Raw genomic sequence first — 24,312 nt, forward strand, 5'->3', positions numbered from 1 at the left:
TACCTGGTGTATTACAATAGGCAAAACCTCAGGCATCTATTGCTTTGTACAATCTCGGTTGGAAGCAATATAGGGATGTCCCAATTTTCTTTCAGAGAGGTTCTGTATTTTTAATGATGACACAATAAGCTGAACTATATTCTGTATGGCTATGTCAACATTCTGGTGGAAACTATGTGGTCAGTTCCAGCCTTTTAGTCAAGTGTTACAAGTATGGGGAGCCCCCAGTGGTGCAGTGGATTAAACCACTGAGCTGCTGAATGTGTTGACCAAAAGGTCAGCAGTTCAAAACCGGGGAGCAGGGTGAGCTCCCAGCTTCTGCCATCCTAGCAGTTAAAAAACATGCAAATGTGCATAGATCAATAGGTACCGCTTCAGTGGGAAGTTAACGGCTCTCCATGAAGTCATGCTGGCCACATGACCTTGGAGGCGTCTACGGACAGCACTGGCTCTTCAGCTTAGAAATGGAGGTGAGCACCACCTTCCAGAGTCACAAACAACTAGACTTAATGTTGAGGGGAAACCTTTACCTTTACTTTACAAGTATGGCAATCACCACTCACCTTTCCCAAAAACCCAAACAAAATACAAAAGCCAAATTGGTATTTAAGTGAAAAGATTTTAATCTATCACATGAATAAGACAAATGTGTAATAGAAAGGAACCAGTCAGTAAGGAAATGGGAGCAAGTATTTATTATTATTCACTACTATTCAACTCGGTCTGTCAAAGGAGTGGTGGATTCAACTAAGAGAAGTGTAGTAAGATCTTGGTTTGTAAAATGAAAATAAAAGAAGGGAAAACCATGATAATAATGATGATTTATATTTCTAAACTAAAAATTCCCTAAGACTGGGAACTCATTATATATATTACTGCTAAAATCATACAAAGAGTAAACAAGAAAACTCAATTACCAGTTAACCATATTAAAAGTATGCATTGTGAAAAGATTTTAAAAGCTAATAATCCAGTTTTAAAAATATAGCACTTATAATATTTTGTTAAGTTCTAAAAATATGTCCAAGTTTTTTTAAAAAAGTATTCAGCTATTAACAGAAGGACAGAAGGAGGGAATCCTTCTAGCTTCCCTATGGAGGGAGTTCCGAGAAAGCTCTCCCTTTGACAACCAGTGATGCTGCTGGAGCAGGGAAGCTGTGAGATTCTTGTAATTAGCTGTTGTTAAGCCTTTACCACCAGCTCTTTAGACTTTTCAATATTTCTGAATACTCTTAAGATCACATCACAGGAATCTAAATGGGATACAAACAAAGTATGGCCAGGTCAGGCACCTCCAGGAATGAACGTGGTTGTTGCACGTATTTTAAATGTGCCAAATTAGATTCTTTCTGTTATCTTGGGTCTTCAAGGGATAGGGTAACCCCATATACCATAGGCTGCATCCCCATTTCCTGATCAATATTTTGATTGATCAGGAACTTCCTCATCTTTTATGCACTAAATTTAAGTTTTTAAACCTCAAGCTCATCCATTACTGATGATAGTCACTAGAGTAGGGCTTGCTGAAAAGGAATTGGTGAGAAGGACTCAATCATGTCATGTATGGATAGTGGTACCAAATCTGAAAATTCTAAAAAACCTCTCCCAACAGTTTTATTTATATGTTAAACTAGCTGTGCCCTGCCACGCGTTGCTGTGGCCTATAGTAAAACTTATCAAAGTTGAGGTAGATATCTGGACTATTATGAAAGAGAGGTCCCTACCTATTCCTTCCCCCTTTTCCTCCCCCTTTCTCCCCTTTCTTCCTTCTCTACCTCTTTCTTTCTTTCCTTCTTTCACTACTTGGTTTCATCCTTCTCTCTTTCCTTCATTCCCTCCCCCTTCCTTCCTTTGCCTTTCTTCCCTCCCTGTTTGCTTCCTCCTTTCGCTTTTTATTTCCTTTTATTTCACCACCATCATAACAATAACAATAATGCAATGCATTGCCTCCGGGACCTGACACCTCTCCCATTCCCCCTAAAAGGGTCTCATAGGAATAATAGCATCATAATAATCATAGAAATAACAACCTTTACCCACCACGCATTGCTGTGACCAACCTTCCCTCTTTCTCTCCTTCTTTCCCTCCTTCCTTCCTTCCTTCCCTCCCATCTTTCCTTCTCCTCTTCCTTCTCTATCTCCTTCCTTCCCCCTTTTTCTTTCTCTTCTGGCCTCTTTCCTTCCTTCTCTCTTTCCTTCTTTCCTTCCCTCCCTCTTTCTCTACATCTTCCCCCTTCCTTCACTCCCTCTTTCCTTCCTTCATTCCCTTTTTTCTTTCCTTCTCTCCTTCCTTCCTTCCCCCTTTTTCTTTCTCTTCTGGTCTCTTTTCTTCCTTCTCTCTTTCCTTCTTTCCTTCCCTCCCTCTTTCTCTACATCTTCCCCCTTCCTTCACTCCCTCTTTCCTTCCTTCATTCCCTTTTTTCTTTCCTTCTCTCCTTCCTTCCTTCCCCCTTTTTCTTTCCCTCCCTCTGTCTCTCATTTCTTCCTTCTCTACCTCTTTCCTTCCTTCCCCCTTTTTCTTTCTCTTCTGCTGTCTCTCTTTTCTTTCCTTCCATCTTTCCTTTTCTTCTTCCTTCTTTCTCTAACTTTCCTTCCTTCCCCCTTTTCTTTATCTCCCTTTCTCTTTCTTCCTTCTTTCCTTCCTTCCTGTCTTTCCTGGATTTTGACAGGGCGGGAAGGGGTGCGGTGGGGTTTGGAGGTGGCGTGAAGTAAAAGGAGGTAAGATTGGGGCAGGCGAGTGATGGAGCGTGAGGTTGTGTGTGTGTGTGCGGCAGCAGGGGGAGTGATGGAGCGTGGGGTTGCGTGTGTGTGTGCGGCAGCGAGGGGGAGTGGGGTTGCACGTGTGTGTGTGGCGGTGGGGGAGTGATGGAGCATGGGGTTGCGTGTGTGTGTGCGGCGGGGGAGTGATGGAGCGTGGGGTTGTGTGTGTGCGTGCGGCGGGGGGGGTGTGTGTGCGGGAAGCAGCGTGGCGGGGCTTGGAGTGGGCATGGCTTCCGCAGAGGGAACTGTGTGCGCGCGCCAGGGAACTTGCGGCTGGGCACCAATGCGCATGCTCAGTTGTTTTGTGAGTGTGTTGTTGTGTTGTTTTTCATTTTGAGTAGATTGTACCTTATGTTTGTACCTTATGGGTTGTGTTATGGGCATGGGAATTTTGGTTAAGTTTCGTTGGGGGGTTTGTGAGTTTTGTTGATTTGCCGTTTTGTGAGTGTGTTGTTGTGTTGTTTTTCATTTTGAGTAGATATGTTTGTACCTTGTGGGTTGTGTTATGGGCATGGCAATTTTGGTTAAGTTTCGTTGGTTTTTTTGAGTTTTGTTGTTTTGCCGTTTTGTGAGTGTGTTGTTGTGTTGTTTTTCATTTTGAGTAGATATGTTTGTACCTTGTGGGTTGTGTTATGGGCATGGCAATTTTGGTTAATTTTCGTTGGGGTTTTTTGAGTTTTGTTGTTTTGCCGTTTTGTGAGTGTGTTGTTGTGTTGTTTTTCATTTTGAGTAGATATGTTTGTACGTTGTGAGTTGTGTTATAGGCATGACAATTTTGGTTAAGTTTCGTTGGGGTTTTTTGAGTTTTGTTGTTTTGCCGTTTTGTGAGTGTGTTGTTGTGTTGTTTTTCATTTTGAGTAGATATGTTTGTACCTTGTGGGTTGTGTTATGGGCATGGCAATTTTGGTACAGTTTCGTTGGGGGGGTTTTGAGTTTTGTTTCCTCGTTGGATGCCCCTAACAAATTTATATATATAGATGAGGGATACAATAGAGCCTGTGGCAGCTCATAGGTTCTAAACTGGGGTGCCCCTGGTGGAGCAGTTGTTTAAACCCCTGTGCCAGCAGGACTGAAGACCGACAGGTCGCAGGTTCGAATCCGGGGAGAGGCGGATGAGCTCCCTCTATCAGCTCCAGCTCCTCATGCGGGGACATGAGAGAAACATCCGGGCGTTCCCTGGGCAACGTCCTTGCAGACGGCTAATTCTCTCACACCAGAAGCGGCTTGCAGTTTCTCAAGTCGCTCCTGACACAACAAAAAAACAAACAAAAAAAAATCATAGGTCAATGGCCATGGAATTGAACGGGCTGGGGATCACCCTTCTAGAAAGGAAAAAAGTTGCTGTAAAGGGTGCCTGCACGTCCTATCCCAGCAAATTCTATCCCAAAATAATTCCATGGTCAATCATGCCAAAAGATCCAGCAGAACTAAGTTCCCAAAACAGATTATGCCCTTATAGTGACCAAAACTGTTTCTGTCTCATAATCAGTCCTAAAAACAGATTGGTATGGATCAGTAGAATTCCTTTCATTCATGAACCACTGGAGCTTGGAGCCAACCACATCTTCTGTTATCTTCCCCAAAATTGGAAACTCATGCTGACTATCCATTACACTATGTAACACGTTTTTTCCTCCTGGATTATAAACGTCATTTCCTAATTGGTTCTATCATAAAAACATGGAAAGAGGTTGTTCAACTGCAAAAACATTGTTTTTGCAGGACATTCTGCAGCACATTTTGTTATAGTTTTTAAATGGATATCTCATAGAGTCTCAACCAATTCAACATAGTTTGTGGCAGCCACAAAAACTAAGTTTCTGGACTATGTTGAAACCATACAATTAAACAGGAAAGAACACTTTCAAACTAGGAAAATATTTTCAAATTTAGTTACAGACATATACAGGGAAGACGTTTTTGACAAAGGCATTGCAACTAGCTCTTTTAGGCATTTTGAAATTGTGCCTTCTTGGGATTAAGTATTGACAACTCCTCCCGCCCAAACAGCCCTCTTTTGACCTTTTAAATGAGCCAAGAAAGGAAAGGATTTAGTGTGCATGTGATGGCTCTCACCACTTCAAGACTCCTGTCTTGTAAAAGCTTTCTTTTTCTAGCATTGGCATTTTTTACTTAATTTGTGTTTTGTTTCTGTTTAGAGGGTTCTTTGTCCGACTGAGATCAAGAAGACACCTGTGGATATTCAAGTCATTGACCAAGAAATGGAGCTTGATGAGAACATACCATCTTCTAATAGAGTTGATAACACGCTCAGTGCTGCTACTACTGCCCCTTCCACCATCACTGAGTCTTTTCTCGAGAAGCTTGAAGGCCTCTTTTCAGCAATTGCTCCAGTGGTCCACCCTCCCCTTCTCACTGTCCCTGCTACTTCAACCACCACTGTAGAATCGGATTCTCAGCCTCCCATGGTTAAAATGCCTGCAAAAGGATCCTTCTTCAAAATGCTTGTAGCATCTAAAGCTCAGATTTTTAACTCCACAGTTATAACCACCAAGCCAAAGCCACCACCTATGAGTCATCCCGTTGCACTTTCTGTGGTAGTAAGTTCTGAAGTCCACACTAGTGGTGAGCCATCTGTTGACAAGCTTTCTCCTCAGATGGATAATCCGAAGCTTTACACCATCTCTTCTTCTGTAGCCAGCACCACAGGATTGGTTTCCGAGGTTCCTGTTACTAATTTAGCACCACCCAACGCTCTTGAGCTTCTTGCTCCCATTACTGCTGGAACTGAAATACAGTCTTCACTATAACATATCACTGCATCTGAGGGACTGACAGCTGAGGAGACTTCTCCTGGACTTACCATCTCTAAAACTGCCATAGCTACTGGAGATATCATTCATGAGTCTTCCATCTTCATGGGTGCAGCCATGACCAAATCTCTGCCTCAACAGGGTATTTCCAGCATTGCACCAACCATTATGGAATCCTCTTCTGAGCATACAACCACTACCACAGCTACTACCATCGCAACCCCTACCATGACCATAGGTACAACCAGATTAACAAGTTTTACTCACTTCAATCCCTCCACTTTAGCTGTTAGAAAATGAGCCTAAAAGTCTTCAAAAAGTGAACAAGTGCTATCAAACCACACAACCCTATTTGAGTTTCTTGCATGCAGCCACATTGCTTATTCATCCAGCATCCTGAAGACTAGTGCCAATCAGCCTCCCTGTCTCTTTTGCTATTTCTTGCCACCACTTCCGAATCATTGCTTGTTCTCCTATTAAATCTACTCTTGAGCTTCTTATTCTTCTGTTACTACCACTACGACTGCACACTTTTCACAACTCTTCAGTGATTTGTTTACCACCATGCCTGAATATATTTTTCCTGATTCTTCTATCCCCATAGCCGCTGCCATGACTGAATCTCCTCCGTAGATGGAGATTTCAACGCTGCATCAATTGCAAGAATATCCACAGAACCACCACTGCTACCACAAACAGTACCATCAGCAACACCACTACAGTTGCCTCCAGAATGACCACTTTCATGAGATCCCTCCTCGGACTTCAGTGGAAAGAAATCGAGCCAGAAAAAATCTTCAGAAAGAACAATGCTGCCACAACCACAACATCGTTCTTTGAACTTCTTATATGTAGCCCATTTTCTGCACTTAGTTAATGGTTTAGAATTAAATACTAATAGATGTTATAGAATTAAATACTAAATATATTGATATAATTGTAAATATAGTAAATATAGTGATATAATCAATATAGTGATGCAATCAATATAGTAAATAAATAAATAAGCAATTGTTTAGTAAGTCCTTATTTCTGAAATATCGTGTCTTTTTTCCAATATCAATTTATTGTTTCTTTGAATTGACATTTCCAGTGGTCAGTGTTAAAACACAATTCATTTCGGAGTAAGTTTCACTTCTCTGTGTCCTATTTAACGAACTAAATGAAAACCAACATATACATATATACATCCAGTTTCCAATGTACTCTCAGATTCTAGCATGACTACAGATAAGCAGACCTGAGATGTCCAGTGAGATCTTTGAAGTGGGTTGCATTTGAGAGCAAAATAAGCTTTTCCTTCCAGAAACTGGAATCTCCATTTGCAGCGCTCACAAGTATTTTGTTTGTGGACTTTAAATCCTAGGTTGTTACTGACCACTATAATCATACTTTCGTATCTTCCTTTACATTTACTGGTATTTATTTTTTTTAGTTATGTTGCAGTCTGTGTTGGGTTTCAGTGTTGGGAGAAAGTCAAAATCTATATTAAAAAAAATAAAGTCTGTGAACAGTGGAAGAGATGAAAGAAGTTGTAGTGGGGTTTGGAAAGGGTTTTACAGTTTGAGAGCAGAAGCAGAGAGGAGCCTTGATCGCCACCCACATGAACTGATTTTGTCTTCATGATCCTCAGAAGACCTCAGAAGATGGAGTTTGCAGATGTTTTCATTGAGATCTATGGATTTATTTATGCCAGTGGTAGATAACTGGGAACCACATACATATATACACATATATACTCACACACACAAAGAGAAGGAAGTATTGTGTCATTTCAACACACTAGGAAGAATGGATTCAGGGTCCCAGCGCACCTGACTCCAATCCATAATTAGGATGAAGGGCAAAGGAACAGAGGCTTGATTCGCTTTGGCCAAAGTGGATCCCAAGAGAGTCTGTGCTTTTAAATGTAACACAACCACAATGGGAACATACAGAAACAATGAGAACATACAGGAACATTTATAGTAGTTTGACAGTGGTTGAAAACAATAGACTGTGTTATGACGTCAAGTATTGATTGGCTCAGGCGGCTACCGGCTTGGATCCTCACACTGGTTGGCTCAGACATGCTGTCTCTTGCTCAAACTGATTGGCATCTGGATTTGGAGGGAATTTTAATAAACTGTCAATGCTCATTTTAGTCTGCCTCTTGTGTGCATGTGAGAAAGAAGGAATTTGACTAGAGTCTGAGTTAATAGGTGTCAATGTGGGTAGTTTCCTTAGCTTGTGTGAGGACAATGGTATGTGCTGGCAGGAAAATGGGTGAGAGTAGGTATGAGGCAGCCAGAATGTGTTCCCAGGAGGACAGAGGCAGAGCATTGGGCAGCTTTAGTGACCTTTAATTTGGCTCTATTGTTAGGTGTTCGGAGGCATTGTTAGGGGATTATGTCTACTGCCTATCCCTACCTCCCAGCCCCCCCCCCCCCCCCCGGTGTGTGTATGACTGCTTGTGAAACTTGTATGTCCAGGCTAAAACTTATCTGTGGAAATTAGTTTTAATGTGATTTGTGGGTAAAAGGTTGCTTTTCGCTTGCCCAACGAGACCTTTCCATGGCCATGGATTTTAGGGTCCTAAGAGGGTTGTGATAACAAAAGGAATAATAAAATCTAAGACTATAAAATACAATTATAAAAAATATCCAGATTTTTTTTATAAAAAAATGAAATGCCAAGATAACTGACATATATAGATAATGAAAAGCTACATAATTTAAAATCAAGCCAAATTTAAAATTGAGTATTCAAAATCAAGCCAAAACCTATTACGATTTATTCCAAATAATTATGAAAGGGAAAAGGGCCAGAGAAGCAGATGGCGGAAACAGAAGAACGGCCTGCCTCAGAGGAGCATGCTTGCCCCATCCATGTTCAACATCTACACAAATGACCAGCCACTGCCAGAAGGGACAGAGAGCTTCATCTATGCTGATGATTGTGCCATTACTGCTCAAGCAGGGAGCTTTGAGATGGTAGAACAGAAGCTCTCTGAAGCTCTAGATGCTCTTACTGCCTATTACAGGGAAAACCAACTGATCCCCAACCCATCTAATAAACAGACATGTACTTTTCATCTCAAGAACAGACAAGCATCCCGAGCTCTGAAGATCACCTGGGAAGGAATCCCATTGGAACATTGCAGCGCACCCAAATACCTCTGGACCTTGCTCTGACCTACATGAAGCACTGCCTGAACATCAAGCAAAAAGTGGGTGCTAGAAACAATATCATATGAAAGCTGACTGGCACAACCTGGGGATCACAACCAGACACAGTGAAGATATCTGCCCTTGCGCTATGCTACTCTGCTGCTGAATATGCATGCCTGGTGTGGAGCACATCTCATCTCGCTAAAACAGTGGATGTGGCTCTTAATGAAACATGCCGCATTATCACTGGGTGTCTGTGCCCTACACCACTGGAGAAATTACACTGCTTAGCCGGTATCGCACCACCTGACATCCGCCGGGAAGTAGCAGCTAATAGTGAAAGGACCAAGGCAGAGACATCTCCAGCCCATCCCTTGTTTGGGTATCAGGCACTACGTTAACGACTTAAATTAAGAAATAGTTGATTAGATCTACAGAGACACTCGCTGGAACACCCCAGCAAGCGAGATCCAAAAGTGGCAGGCTCAAACCCAAAACCTCAATCAATGGCTGATACCAAATGAGAGACTCCCCCCTGGGCACACAGAAGACTGGGCGACTTGGAAGGCGCTGAACAGACTGAGCTCTGGCACCACGAGATGCAGAGCCAATCATAAGAAATGGGGATACAAAGTGGAATCCACAACATGCCAGTGTGGAGAAGAGCAAACCACTGACCACCTGCTGCAATGCAACCTGAGCCCTGCTACATGCACAATGGAGGACCTTCTTGCGGCAACACCAGAGGCACTCCAAGTGGCCAGCTACTGGTTAAAAGACATTTAATCAACTACTAAGCTTGCAAATTCTATGTTTTGTCTGTTTGTTTGTTTGTTTTTGTTAAAAATGTAATACAAATGTCTGGTTGCTGATGACATGATAAATAAATAAATAAATAAATAAATAAATAAATAAATAAATATGAAAGCCTAATAATAACTAATTGCTTTGAGCTCTCTAGAAGTTTCTTTAGCTTTAGCTAGTTAAGCTGGCCAGAGAGGAGTTGTTAGAATGGTTTGTTGTGATAATAAATGCTTCACTGGCCCAGGGGAAATTTCCGTCATGCCTCAAACAGGCAGTAGTAAAACCTCTATTAAAGAAGACCTCCCTTGATCCGACTATATGTAGCAATTACAGACCAATTTCCAACCTCCCTTTTCTGGGCAAGGTTCTGGAGCGGGTGGTTGCCTCGCAGCTTCAGGGATTCCTCGATGACACTGATTTTCTGGATCGTGCACAGTCTGGCTTTAGGCCTGGGCACTGTACCGAGACGGCTTTGGTCGCCTTGGTGAATGACCTCTGTAGGGAATTGGACAGGGGGAGTGTGGTCCTGCTCATTCTCTTGGATATCTCAGCAGCGTTCGATACCATTGACCATGGTATCCTTCTGGGGAGATTCGCTGGGATGGGACTTGGGGGCACGGTTTTACTATGGCTCCGGTCTTTCCTGAAGGGTTGTTCCCAGTCGGTGAAGTTGGGGAACTCCTGCTCAGACACCTGGCCATTGGCCTGTGGGGTCCTGCAAGGATCTATGCTGTCCCCCATGCTATTCAACATCTAAATGAAACGCAGATGACACCCAACTCCACTACTCATTTCCACCAGACTCCAAGGAAGTCCCACGGATACTGGACCAGTGCCTGGCCACTCTGACAATATGGATGAGGACAAAAAAAAAAAAGCTGAGGATCAATCCTGACAAGACAGAGGTCCTCCAGGTCAGTCGCTCGTCTGACCAGGGTATTGGGTGGCAACCTGTACTGGACGGGGTTGCACTCCCCTTGAAGTCACAGATCCGTAGTTTGGGGGTCCTCTTGGACTCAACGCTGATGCTAGATGCGCAGGTGTCGGCAGTGGCCAGGAGAGCCTTCGCACAATTAAAACTCGTGTGCCAACTACGACCATACCTCATGAGGTAGCTAAGGTCCATGCCTTAGTTACCTCTAGACTGGCCTACTGCAATGCACTCTACGTGGGGTTACCCTTGAAGATGGCCCGGAAACTACAACTCATTCAACGTGCAGCAGCCAGATTAATAACCAGAGTGAATTACAGGGAACGGTCAACTCCCCTGTTTAAGGAGCTTCACTGGCTGCCGTTTGTCTTCTGGTCCCAATTCAAGGTGCAGGTTATCACTTACAAAGCCCTAAATGGTTTGGGACCCGCCTACCTTCATGACCAGATCTCTCTCCATGAACCAGCCCAAGGTCTTAGATCCTCAAGGAGGGCTCTCCTTTCGCCCTTGCCATTATCACAAGCTCGTCTTGTAAGCACAAGGGAGAGAGCCTTCTCCTCTGTGGCCCCCCGACTCTGGAACTCATTTCCCGGTGAGATTAGGAAGGCCCCCATCTTAGAAACTTTCAAGAGGGATCTCAAAATCTGGCTTTTCCAATGCGCTTATAGAGAGTAGCCATATTATCATACACAGTTGCTCCCCCTCAACCGTTTTTTGTCCCCAGAGTATATTTCCCCTCCATCTATTTTATGACCCCATTCCTCTCTCACAATCAATCTGCTCCATCCCTATCTCATCCTGATTTTTAGTATTTTTAGTATTTTAGTTTTTTATCTTGCACATGTGGCAGGCTCATTGTTATTTTATTGTGTATGATTTTGTTTTATTGTTTTTTGTACTTATATGTTATATGTATTTTACTGTGTTGTTATTGTGTTTTGGTTTTATTTATTGTAATATGCTGTTGGGCTTGGCCTCATGTAAGCCGGGCGGAGATTGGGGAGATAGTGGAGTAAAGATTATTATTATTATTATTATTATTATTATTATTATTATTATTATTATTATCTTCTCTTATGAAAGGAGATCCACTCCATCCAGGCAGTTCAAATTTGTACATAGGATCCCACAAAGCAAGTTTCAACACTGTTTACTGTACCTTCTTTCAAATAATGTTGTCTAAGATTTTATTATTTGTCCATCGTGTTTCTTATTCCTGGTACGGAACAGGCACAACCATTTGCACAGGAGGAGGGACATTTTCATCCTCCACAGGTCACTCTGGTGCCTTTGGGGTGGCTGATGTCTTCTTTGGCCCTCTTAATCCAAAAAGTCCCCGTTTGTCAAGGTACCAGAACTCTTTGACAGAGAAGACTGAAGACTTTGTAAACTGCTTTAATTCTACGGTTTACATGCACCCTTACAAATCTATGAGTAATTCCAGAAAGTTTAAAAAAAATATTTTATTACAGACTTTCTAAAAGCTTAAGAGAAGAAAATATCTATGAAGATGAGAACAGAGAGAGAAACAGCCAAAGTAAAAAGAGAAAAGGAAGGCAACAGAGTGCAGAAAAAAATAACACTGATGCCAATTGACAAATCAATTATTTCTTTATCTACAAGAGAGACCATAGTTTTTGAAGCCTACTCTTCACCCTCAGTGTGCGCTTTGATCTTTTCTGCTGGCTGCCAAGGTTCAACACACTTTTCAGGAAATATGATTTTCAATTTTAGTTTATACGTTATTTCAGGATTAGGCATTAAATTTCCCATATTTTCCAGGAGCTGCTGCAGAGCAATGAGTCCTATAGGATCTCTAGGCTTCTGATGGAAGAATTTAGAGAAGAGGGGAGTGTCTGTTTTGCATTTGGCAGCAGTTGTGGGGATGGAAGACTCAGCAACAATAGCTTCAGACACTCTGGTAGAACGCTCAGGAGAAGTCTCCTCAGCTGACTCTCCTTCAGAGGCAGTGAGATATTGTGGTAGAGCTGATATTTTAGGTCTGGCCTCAAGGAGCTCTAGAGTGGTTGCAGAGGCTGAAGCCATTGTTGAAGGCTTTCATGGCTGGAATCACTGGGTTGTTGTAAGTTTTTTGGGTTATATGGCCATGTTCTAGAAGCATTCTCTTCTTATATTTCGCCTGCATCTATGGCAAGCATCCCCAGAGGTTGTGAGGTCTCACAACCTCTGAGGATGCTTGCCATAGATGCAGGTGAAACGTCAGCAGAGATTGTTTCTAAAAAATGGCAATATAGTCCGAAAAACTTACAAGAACCCATATCAGCATTTTGAAGGATTCGATGGTGCTAGCTACAGAAGCAATGGTGGTATGAAGTTCTGCACTAACCATTGGAGGTGTGAGCATGGTAGGATGAAGCTCAGCAGATGGCTCATTGCTAGTGAGAACTTAGTACTTACTACCTCAGAAGTAAGTGCAATAGGATGAATCTTAGCAGATGACTGTGGGGTGGTTGTTGTCATGGTAGAAGTGAAAGTGTCTCTGCCATGACGGTTGAAGCAGGAGGGACAGTGAAAAGAGAAGGATGGACCTCTGTAGCCTTTGTTGAAAAAAGCACAGTCAGGTGTTCAAGAAATGACGTGGTGGTGGAAGAGGTAGCAGCACTGACTGATTTATATTTCTGTAAATGGCTCCTCCTGTTTTTGTTCTTCTACAGCGAGAAGCCATCCTGAGAGAGTTGTATAAAACAATGAAACAGGGAAAAGGAAGAATAAACTGTGACTGGCATCTTGGAAAGTGTACTGAAATATCACTGCTGTCTAAAATTATTCATTTACTCGTTTTATCTTCCCTTTCTCCAGATAAAGTGGCTCAGGCCCATTCTACACTGCCATATATACAATCCAGATCATCTACTTTGAACTGGATTAGATGGTAGTGCAGATTCATATAATCCAGTTCAAAGCACATAATGTGTATTATCTGCTTTGATAATGAAGCTGTGCATCTCCTGCATAGATGATTGAGCGAAGGAAGAGGGAAATCAACATTCTCACTCACCAAAGCTAAAGAGGAGAACCTGCAAGTTGGCTATGTGCCACCCCATGTGTTGGTAGCTTTGGGCACAGTGTGGTTCTGAAGGAGAAACCTTTATCAGACTGAACAGTTAAAGTTATTTGATTCTTCAAATTTTGTTTACCATACACTACTTCTCTTCAGATTCTCTTCTGTATAAAAGCAGCCCAAGAAGAAAATCCAAGGAAAACTCCTACATGGGAATACATCACAAGAGGTGCTTATGACATCATTAGATAGCAAGATTTTCCCTTTGATCTCTTCTGACCAAATGGCTGGCCTGCCTCTATCATTTTGTGCCTGTTCTCCTTAGTGAGGGTACTGGCATTGCAGACTTCAAAGGAAGCGGCAGAGAAAAGGGTTAAGAACGGATTGGCCTTACCCAAACAGATGCAAACATATATTATAGAGAAATTGACCCCCCCCCCTCCTTCTTTAACAATAATAGCTATAATTTATAAAATATTTTATAGTTTGACTGGGTGTCAACCAAGCTCAGCCCCAGCGCAACCCCAAACATTCCTGGAAGGATTAATCTTGATCATCTCTCCTTTTGTGATTTTGAGGCCCCATCTACATTGCTTTATCAAATCCAGATTATCTACTGTACTTGAATTGGGATATGGCAGTGTAGATACATATGATCCAGTTCAAAGCAGATAATGTAGATTATCATCTTTGATAATCTGGATTATATGGCAGTGTAGAAAAGGCCTGAGGAAACTCCTGGAGCCAAGATTAGTCTATAGCTACTTCTACACTGCCAAATAAAATCCAGATTATTCCTGCAAATCTCTTGGGAAGACCAGTTGACAAATATCAGTGTTCTGGAAGAACCAAAGACCAGTGGCACTGAAATTATGATCCTCTGCCATCAACTACACTAAAGTGGTCACACCGTCTGAATCCCTGATCACAGTCTCCACAGCAGTTACTTTCTTCTCAGCTCAGCTACAGAAAACAGAATGTCAGTGAACAACAAAAGAGGTTTAAAAATAAATTTAAATTTAAAGCTAACCTAAAAAAAACTGTGGCATAAACACAGAGAACTGGGAAGCCCTGGCTCTCAGGTGTTCTAACTGGAAGCCAATTGTTACCAACTGTGCAATCGATTTTGAAAGGGCACGAATAGAGGGCGAAAGGGAGAGTTGTGCTGAGGAAGGTGTGTTAAGCAAACCCTTGTTGTGACCACCTTCCACCTGGAGACCTATGTCTATATTGTGACTGACCATGTGGATCGAAAATCGCTCAACCCACCACCATCATTGTGATTATGGTGGTCTGTAATAACATGGGAGTTGAAGTCCACAAAAAAATACTTGCAAGTGCTGCAAATGGAGATTCCAGTTTCTGAAAGGAGAAGCTTATTTTGCTCTCAAATGCAACCCACTTCAAAGATCTCACTGGACATCTCAGATCTACTTCTCTGTAATCATGCTAGTACATTGGAAACTGGATGTATATATGTATATGTTGGTTTTCATTTAGTTTGTTAAATAGGACACAGAGAAGTGAAACTCACTCCGAAATGAATTGTGTTTTAACACTGACCACTGGAAATGTCAATTCAAAGAAACAATAAATTGATATTGGAAAAAAGACAAGATATTTCAGAAATAAGGACTTGCTGAACAATTGCTTATTTATTTATTTACTCTATTGATTACATCACTATATTGATTATATCACTATATTTACTATATTTACAATTATATCAATATATTTAGTATTTAATTCTATAACATCTATTAGTATTTAATTCTAAAACATTAACTAAGTGCAGAAAACGGGCTACATGTAAGAAGTTCAAAAAACGATGATGTGGTTGTGGCAGCAGCATTGTTCTTTCTGAAGATTTTTCTGGCTCGATTTCTTTCCATTGAAGTCCGAGGAGGGATCTCATGAAAGTGGTCATTCTGGAGGCAACTGTAGTGGCGTTGCTGATGGTACTGTTGGTGGTAGAAGTGGTGGCTTTGTGGATATTCTTGCAATTGATGCAGCGCTCAAATCTCCACCTATAGAGGAGATTCACTCATGGCAGCGGCTATGGGGATTGAAGAATCAGGAACAATATCTTCAGGCATGGTGGTAAACAAATCACTGAAGAGTTATGAAAAGTGTGCAGTGATCACAGCTGTCGTAGTGGTAGTAACAGTGGGAGTAAGAAGCTCATGAGTAGATTGACCAGGAGAACAAGCAATGATTTGGAAGTGGTGGCAGGGACTGAATTAGTTACTTGTGAAAAAGATGCTTTGGTGCTGGTTCCAGGAGTAGAAATGGTGTTAAATTCAGGACTGCCCACTAGAGAAAGAACGATGTCAGGGTGAAGCTCAGCAGATGGCTCTTTGGTAGTGTCAGCTTCAGAACTAACTCTTGTGGTGGTATGTGTGACAGGAGGAACCTCTGAGGTGGTCACAACTGTGGGCATAAAAGGATGAGCAATAGATGCTATATGAAGTTTAAAGAAGACTCCTTTTGCAGTGATTCTCTTTACAGGAGGCTTGGAAACCGATTCTGTCTTGGTTTTTGAAAAGAGGGCAGTAAGCCGCTCAAGAAAAGACTTGACAGTGGTGGAAGTGGGAGTAGTGGTAGCACTGAGCGCATTGTCAATGATTTTGGGAGGTGACATGCTCCCATCAGGCTCCCCTTTTTTGTCAGATGTCTTCTTGATTTCTCTTGGGCAGGTAACCCTCTAAACAGAAGCAAAGAACAAATAATTAATGCCAATACTAGACATAGAAACCTTTTACAGGACAGAATTCTTGGAGTGGTGAGAGCCACCACATGCCCACTAGATCCTTACCTTTCTTGATTCATTAAAAAACTTTTTTTGTCTGAATGGCTCAATGGAGTAGTCAGTGCCTCCTTCCAAGAAGGCAGGGTCCCAACATGTCCAAAGAAGGAAGTTGTAGCACCTTTGTTGAAAACATCTTCCCTGGACCTCTTTGTATTGAATGCCTATCAGCATACATTTTATTTTTGGTCAAGGGAATAGATTAGGGTTACTCCATGGCCATTGGCCTGTGGGGGTGCCTCAGGGCTCTATTGTGTCCCCCATGCCATTCAACATACACATGAAACTGGTGGCACAACAATGAGGAATATTTTCCTTCCAAAACTAACTTTTGCTTGCTGTGCCACAAATAACAATAAAATGACCTTTATGAAAGAAAATTGCTGAAGGTGCCATCCATTATAATAAACCAGGTTGGGCAAATTAGGGCTGTGGCTTTGTGCAACCCACAGGATACTCAAATATTAAAAAAAATGATTTCAGTATTATCTATTGAAGAAGACTATCCCCTTTTACTTTTAATGTCCTCCAAAGATATCTGGGGATATGACCCCAATCCTCTTCCAAATAGTTCTCAATTTTTTAAATTAAAATATACTTTAAAATTGCAATTTTAAATACCATATTTGTAAACCAGGAAAATGTGTTTCCCCATTGTTCACATATGGTGTGTGAGTGGCATTTCCACTATATCTTGGACTGACCTTGTCAAATTTTGAACCCAAAGAGACTATTTTGAAACAGAAGGAATAAAGGAAATTACTTTGGTTTACACCCTTTCCTTTTTTAAAGAAAATAGGCTAGAAAGACCCCATAAACATGGTAAAATGGCTGCATTTCTAAAATAGCCCTTTGGCCCAAAAAGTTCAGTTTTATTTTGGCAATGGATGTTGCAACTGCAATCACACACTTAGTGTTTGCATTACAACTTTAAAAAAAAGGCTATGGAGGGGTTTAGATTTGGACTGTTGCCATTCTTGATTGTTTCTGCCTATTAGGCTTCGAATGCTTGTCTTTTTTTTTTTCTCACCTTTACAAAATATTTTTTCATGGTACACCGATAAAGGGCAAGGGTGCAGAAATCCGGAAAAGTCCGACGTTCCTCCAGGTTGGAACACACTTGCCCTGGAGGGAGAGAGAAAAAGTTGATGCCTACTGGTCATTCCTATTATTCCTGACTAAACCACATTAGCATTATTGTTGGCATGGAGCAAAAGTGAATAATTCACAGGTTGGAGGGGGGTGGCGGCGGCTGGACAACATATTTCTATCTGGTTACAGGTCACCTTAGTGCTTTTGGAGTGACCAATGACCTCCTTGGCCCTATTAATCCAGAATACCCCAGGGTCTCCATTCTGGCATCCAGAACATTATTGGGACACACATTATCAGGTCCTTCAAAAATGCTGAGCAAACAAGGAAGTGGGGTTAGAGCTTCCCCGCTATTTTTCTGTTTGGCCCAACATTAGAATATTTGCAGGTGTAAACATGCACTATAGTGTTATATCTATCCCATTTTTCAGACATTCACACAAAAGCTTTTAAGACTGGAGACTAAGCATTCAATTTGTTTTTCAACATTAATATTAATTTAAAAGACATCTGAAGAAAACTAGTAGCAAAATTATCTTATTTGAGAAGTTTGAAGAAAACCAATTAATTTGTAGTGGAGTTAAAACCTTTACAAAAAGCTCCATTTTTATTTTTGCAGGGGGCTGAGACATGCTGATTTATGTGAACATTGTGGTTGAGTTTACCTTTAGGGATGACCCCATGATTTTCATACAAGTCAAACTTGTGGACCACTGGTTGCTGGCAGCCAAACAAAACTCTGAATAAGCACAGAGAACCAATTTTATGTGGATTGTTAATTTCTTGGAAGAAGATCTTATATTCTGCATCCGATAATGGCATTCCAGCTGTCAATTGATGTTTCCATGATGCTGTGGCAAAAAGCCCTCCGGGGAGAGCTGTATAAAACAAACAAAAGAGACAAAGGAAGAATGAACTCTGACTACAATTTGAGAAAGTATCCTGAAAGTGTGTTGCTGTCTAAATTTTAGTTATTTGTGTATTTTTTTTCTGCCTTTCTCCCAATAAAGAGACACAAAGTAAGTAACAACTGCACACTGATTGATTCAGTCCTATGTTCTTGTGGATCTCAGGCACTTCAGTGGATATTCACATGAGCCAGAGCCACTGATCACCATAAAAGAAATTCTACATGGATTTCCACTTGAAATAAAGTCTTAAAACATTTGAATGAAAGCTGTTCTGTTTGCTAAAAATCAGATAAAAACCCTCCATTCTCAATAAAAGAGATCATATTTTTGAATCCTACTCTTCTGCCTTAGTAAATGCTTGGATTTTTAATTTACAGACTGGCAAATTTCAGCACTCTCACAGTTGCAGCAGTGTGACCCTCTACTTTTGTGTCTGAGTTATTTTGTTATTAGCTATTAAATTATACTTATCTTGCATGAACTGATGCACTGTACCATCCTGAATTTTGGGAGCAGGTTTCCTTCAAATCAGAACTGGGAAGTATATTTCACTTACTGGGCATTGGGAGATTCTCTTTCCATCGACAGAGGAATGATTCTTAGAGTATCTCCATGTTTGTGATGAAAGAATGTAGAAAAGAAAGAAATGCTTCTGGGCATGACTAGGAACAGAACAAAATGTGCATGAGAAGACATGCTAGTGAAGGGAACAGCAAGAGTGTTTTTATGGGTGTTGACTTTGACAAACATGCAAGAAATAGAAAAAGAGACAGGGAGGTGATTGGCACTAGTCTTCAGGATGCTGGATGAATAAGCAATGTGGCTGCATGCAAGAAGCTCAAAAGAGGGTTGTGCGGTTTGATAGCACTTGTTCAGTCTTTGAAGACTTTTAGGCTCATTTTCTACCAGCTAAATTTGAGGGATTCAAGTGAGTAAAACTTTTTGATCTGGTTGTACCTATGGTCGTGGTGGGGATTGAGATGGTAGTAGCCGTGGTAGCAGTCTTATGCTCAGAAGAGGATTCCGTAACGGCTGGTACAATGCTGGAAATAACCTGCTGAGGCGGAGATTTGGTCATGGCTGCACCCATGAGGATGGAAGACTCATGAACAAAATCTTGAGTAGCTATGGCGGTTTTAGTGAAGGTAAATCCAGGAGAAGTCTCCTCAGCTGTCAGCCCCTCAGAGGCAGTGATACGTTCTAGTGAAGACTGCATTTCGGTGGTGGATGGTGCTGAATTAGTAACAGGAGCTGAGATGGTGTAAAGCTTCGTATTATCCATTTGAGGAGAAAGCATGGCAGAATGAAGCTCAACAGATGTTTCACCACTGGTGTGAACTTCAGTATTTATTCCTACTGAAAGTGCGACAGGATGACTCTTAGGTGGTGGCTTTGGGGTGGTGGTGATAACTGTGGGATTAAAAATCCGAGCTTTAGATGCTACAAGCATTTTGAAGAAGGATCCTTTCGCAGGGATTTTAACCATGGGAAGATCAGAATCCGATTCTGCAGTGGTGGTTGAAGTAGCAGGGACAGTGTGAAGGCGAGAGTGGACCTCTGGAGCAGTTGCTAAAAAGAGGGCTTCAAGCTGCTTGAGAAAAGACTCAGTGATGGTGGAAGTGGCAGCAGTAGCAGCACTGAGCGTGTTGTCAACTCTCTTAGAAGATGGTACTTTCTCATCAACCTCCACTTCTTGCTCAATGACTTGAATGTCCGCAGGTGACTTCTGGATCTCAGTCGGACAAAGAACCCTCTAAACAGAAACAAAACACAAAAATAAGTAATGCTAGAATAAGAAAGCTTTTACAAGACAGGAGTCTTGAAGTGGTGAGAGCCATCACATGCACACTAAATCCTTTCCTTTCTTGGCTCATTTAAAAGGTCAAAAGAGGGCTGTTTGGGCGGGAGGAGTTGTCAATACTTAATACCAAGAAGGCACATTTTCGAAATGCCTAAAAGAGCTAGTTGCAATGCCTTTGTCAAAAAAATTCTTCCCTATATCTGTCTGTAACATTATGTAACAAAATTTGAAAAAATGTTCCTGGTTTGAAAGTGTTTGTTCCTGTTTAATTGTTGGGACTTACTTTCAAAATAGTTATTTATACTCCAGAAACTTAGTTTTTGTGGCTGTCACAACTATGTTTAATTGGTTGAGACTCTATGAGATATTCATTTAAAAACTATGACAAAATGTGCTGCAGAATGTCCTGCAAAAACCATGTTTTTGCAGTTTAACAACCTCTTTCCATGTTTTTATGATAGAACCAATTAGGAAATGACATTTATAACCCAGGAACAAAAAACATGTTACATAGTGTAATGGATAGTGATACTGTCCCAAAATTTAAAAACATGCTGAAAGGTAACAGTTGGCTCCAAGCTCCAGAGGTTCATGAATGAAAGGAATTCTATTGATCCATATCAGTCTGTTTTTTAGGCCTGGTTACTACTTTAATCACCATAAGTGCATAGTCTGTTTTGGGAACTTAGTTCTGCTGGATCTTTTGGCACGATTGACCATCGAATTCTCCTGGGATAGAATTTGCTGGGATAGAACATGGAGCCTTTTATAGCAGCTTTTATTCCTTTCTAGAGCAGTGATTCCTAGCCTGTTCCACTCCATGGCCACTGACCTATGAGGTGCCACAGGCTCTATTATATCCCTCATTTAACATATAGATGAAACTGGTGGGAGAGGGTTTCTAGAATTTGGTACTATTATCGATAACATGACATTCATCACTCCTTTTCACCAATTCCTTTTCGGCAAGTGCTACTCTACTGACTAACATCAGTCATGGATAAACTCAAGGTTTAAAAATTGAGTTTTCTTGTTTACTCTTTGTACGATTTTGAATCGCCATGAATCACCTCTGGCTGAGAAAGGCGGTATACAAATGCAGTAAACAAATAAAAATAAATAGGAGTAATATATATATTTATTGAGTTCCCAGTCTTGGGGAAATTGTAGTTTAGAAATATTAATCGTCATCGTCATCATCATCATCATCATCATCACCATCATGGTTTTCCCTTTTATTTTCATTTGAACAAACCAAGATCTTACTCCACTTCTGTTAGTTGAATCCACCACCCTTTTGACAGACTGAGCTGAACAGAACTGAATAATAATAAATACTTGCTCCCATTTCCTTACTGACTGGTTCCTTTTTATTACACATTTGCCCTATTCATGTGACAGATTAAAATATTTTCACTTAAATGCCTATTTGGCTTTTGTATTTTATTTGGGTTTTTGTGAAAGGTGAGTGGTGATTACCATACTTGTAAAGGTAAAGGTTTCCCCTCAACATTAAGTCTAGTCATGTTCGATTCTGGAGGGTGGTGCTCATCTCCATTTGTAAGCCGAAGAGCCTGCATTGTCTGTAGACACCTCCAAGGTCATGTGGCTGGCATGACTGAGTGGAGCGCCATTACCTTCCCGCCAAAGCAGTACCTATTGACCAGTTCATATTTGTATGTTCATGAACTGGTAGGTTGGCAGAAGCTGGGGCTAACAGCGGGAGCTCACCCCATTCCCCGGATTCAAATCACCAACCTTTTAGTCAGCACGTTCAGCAGCTCAGCGCTTTAAACTTTTGCGCCACTTTTGCGCCCCATACTTGTAACAATTTACTAAAAGGCAGGAACTGACCATGTAGTTTCCACCAGAATGGTGACATAGCCATACAGAAAACAGAACATAGTTCAGCTTATTGTGTCATCATTAAAAATACAGAACTTCTCTGAAAGAAAATTGTGTGAATGTAGAAATGTAATTACCATTGGATCATCAAATCAAATTTTGCTTAGAATGCACCTCTATTCTAGTTTCTATCTGTACTTCTGTCCCTCAACTCTTTCTCTATCAACATTCTTGGTTATTTCTGCGTATTGTGTTTCCAATACTTGTCTTTTTTTTCCCTCACCTTCACAAAATATTTTTTCATGGTGCACCGATATAGGGCAAAGCTGCAGAAATCCACAAAAGTCTGATGTTCTTCTAGGTTGGAACACACCTGCCCTGGAGGGAGAGAGGTTGAGAAAAAAAAAGGTTAATGCCTACTGGTTATTCCCATTATTCCTGGCTAAAGCACATTAGCCTTATTCTTGACATCGAGCAGAAGTGAGCAACTACAAAGAATGGGTGAAGAAACTTTTCCATCCCCTCACTGGTCCCCCTGGTGCCTTTGGGGTGACAGATGATCTCTTTGGCCTACTAATCCAGAAAGTCCCGAGACCTGTCATATCTGGATCAAGAACATTACTGGATTATCAGGTCCATGAAAATGCTGAACAAGCAACAAAATAGGATTTGAGCTTATCTCCTACCTTCCACTGTTTGACTGAACATCAAAGTATTCCCAGGTGTAGTCATTCACACAAAAGGTTTTACGACTGAAGATTAAGAATTCAGTTAGTTTTTTACAAATATTATTAGAAAACACATCTGAAGAAAACTGGTAGCAAAATTGTCTATTTCATCAGTTTGAAGAAAATCAATTAATTTGGAGTCAAAGTTTTGCAAGAAGCTCAATTTAAATTTGTTTATACAGTGGAGACAAAGTAATTTATGTGAATATTGCGACTGACTTTACCTTTAGGAATAATCCCATGGTTTTCATACAAATCCAGCTGGCGGATCATAGAATGATGGCAGCCATACGAAGCTCTGAACGAGCAAAGAGGGCCAATTTTACGTGGGTGGTTGATGACTCGGAAGAAGCCTGCATACTCAGCATCAGATAGTGGCATTCCTGCTACTGATGACTCAAGTTCCCGTGCTTCTGCGATGAGAAACCATCCTGAGAGAGCCGCGTAAAAGCAACAAAAGAGGCAAGGGAAGAATAAACTGTGATTGACATTTTGAGAAATTTACTGAAATGGCACTGCTGCCTAAAATTTAGTTACTAATTTATTAATTTCTTTTTAACCTCCCTTTCTCCTATAAAGGTTTTGGCAAAATTATGCCATAACCTTTTGGAAAACACAAATCCCCATAATCATTTGGGAAATGGGATTCATAACCTTTTTGGAAAACCACTGGTCACTGGAAAGGCATGACCTTGTCCGAAGTCACAACCTTTTGAAAAGTGATGTTTAACGCATCCATGCAAGGCAACTAGGTCTCTCAGCTGTTAAACCGATGTATCCAGGTGTGTCTTTGAACTGCCAGGGACAAAGACATGCCAATACACAAAAACATATATATTCAGTAGAGTTTCAGAAGTGTTCCTTTAGTTGCCCAAAAACATTTACTCCCCCTTAAAATATGTATTTGCCTTTAAATCATGCTCACAAGAGACAAAATAAATAGTCTTCTTTAAAAGTAATGTAGTTGGTTTACTCACAAAACTTCACGTATACAGCATACAGGTACTTTGGTTATGAATCCAGCTCTTACCATCAGGAAGTACTTCTTTTCTTTCAAAGTAATTTTTATAGATTACAAACTATTTACAATATGTTAAAAAGCAAAAAGAAACGAAAGGTAAACCATAATCGGATATATGGGTATAGGGTTTCTTGCCTGAGTGTTCTAACAATATTATTAATACTACATAAAATAAAATAAAATAAAAAAGACAAAAAAATTACTACACAATTGTATTTCTATTATCTAGGGAATTGGGAAGAGAAGGATTTAGCATAAAAGGGGAAAGAAGAAGAGAGAAATAGTAGCGGGGGAGGGGAGGGGGGAGAGAGAAAAAGACTTCCAATGTTTTGCAATAGATAGCCATTATTCCATTCAGACCTGGTGCTTTGTTGTTATCTAATTTTTTAATTGCTATTTGTATTTCTTGATCTGTTATTTCCTTGTTAAGTCTTTCTCTTTGTTGATCAGAGATTCTTATTATCTTTTGATTTCCAAGATATTATGAGATGTCTTCTCTCTTTATTTGTCCTTTTGAATATAGTTTTTAAAAATATTTGTTAAATTGATTAATTATATCTTGGTCATTTGTGTATAATTTCCCATCCATCTTAATTTTAGTACAGGGTTAGTCAAAATGCATAGGCCAATAAGCCATTCAATTGAATGGCTTATTGGCCTATGCATTT

General features: G+C 40.8%; 1 protein-coding gene and 1 pseudogene across 1 annotated transcript; one reads left to right on the top strand and one right to left on the bottom strand.

Moving 5' to 3' along the window:
* Positions 1-24,312, top strand: part of LOC137097136 (tolloid-like protein 2) — a 78,101-nt pseudogene that overhangs the window by 13,146 nt on the left and 40,643 nt on the right.
* LOC137097207 (mucin-5AC-like) lies at positions 15,097-23,729 on the bottom strand. The gene is made up of 6 exons (XM_067469260.1): positions 22,848-23,729; positions 22,179-22,273; positions 19,207-20,002; positions 18,004-18,216; positions 17,277-17,371; positions 15,097-16,144 (listed from the first exon to the last, which is right to left on the bottom strand). Exons 1-6 carry the CDS (start codon positions 23,002-23,004, stop codon positions 15,581-15,583), a joined length of 1,920 nt encoding a protein of 639 aa, XP_067325361.1. The 5' UTR covers positions 23,005-23,729; the 3' UTR covers positions 15,097-15,580.

The sequence above is a fragment of the Anolis sagrei genome, chromosome 5 (assembly GCF_037176765.1).
Source record: "Anolis sagrei isolate rAnoSag1 chromosome 5, rAnoSag1.mat, whole genome shotgun sequence".
Taxonomy (NCBI): domain Eukaryota; kingdom Metazoa; phylum Chordata; class Lepidosauria; order Squamata; family Dactyloidae; genus Anolis; species Anolis sagrei.

Coding starts and splice junctions, on each gene's coding strand:
- LOC137097207 (XM_067469260.1), bottom strand. CDS start 23,004: ATGCCACTATCTGATGCTGAGTATGCAGGCTTCTTCCGAGTCATCAAC. Junction 22,274..22,847: donor CCATGGGATTATTCCTAAAG/GTAAAGTCAGTC, acceptor CTCTCCCTCCAG/GGCAGGTGTGTTCCAACCTA. Junction 18,217..19,206: donor AATCCCCACCACGACCATAG/GTACAACCAGAT, acceptor TGTTTTATACAG/CTCTCCCCGGAGGGCTTTTT.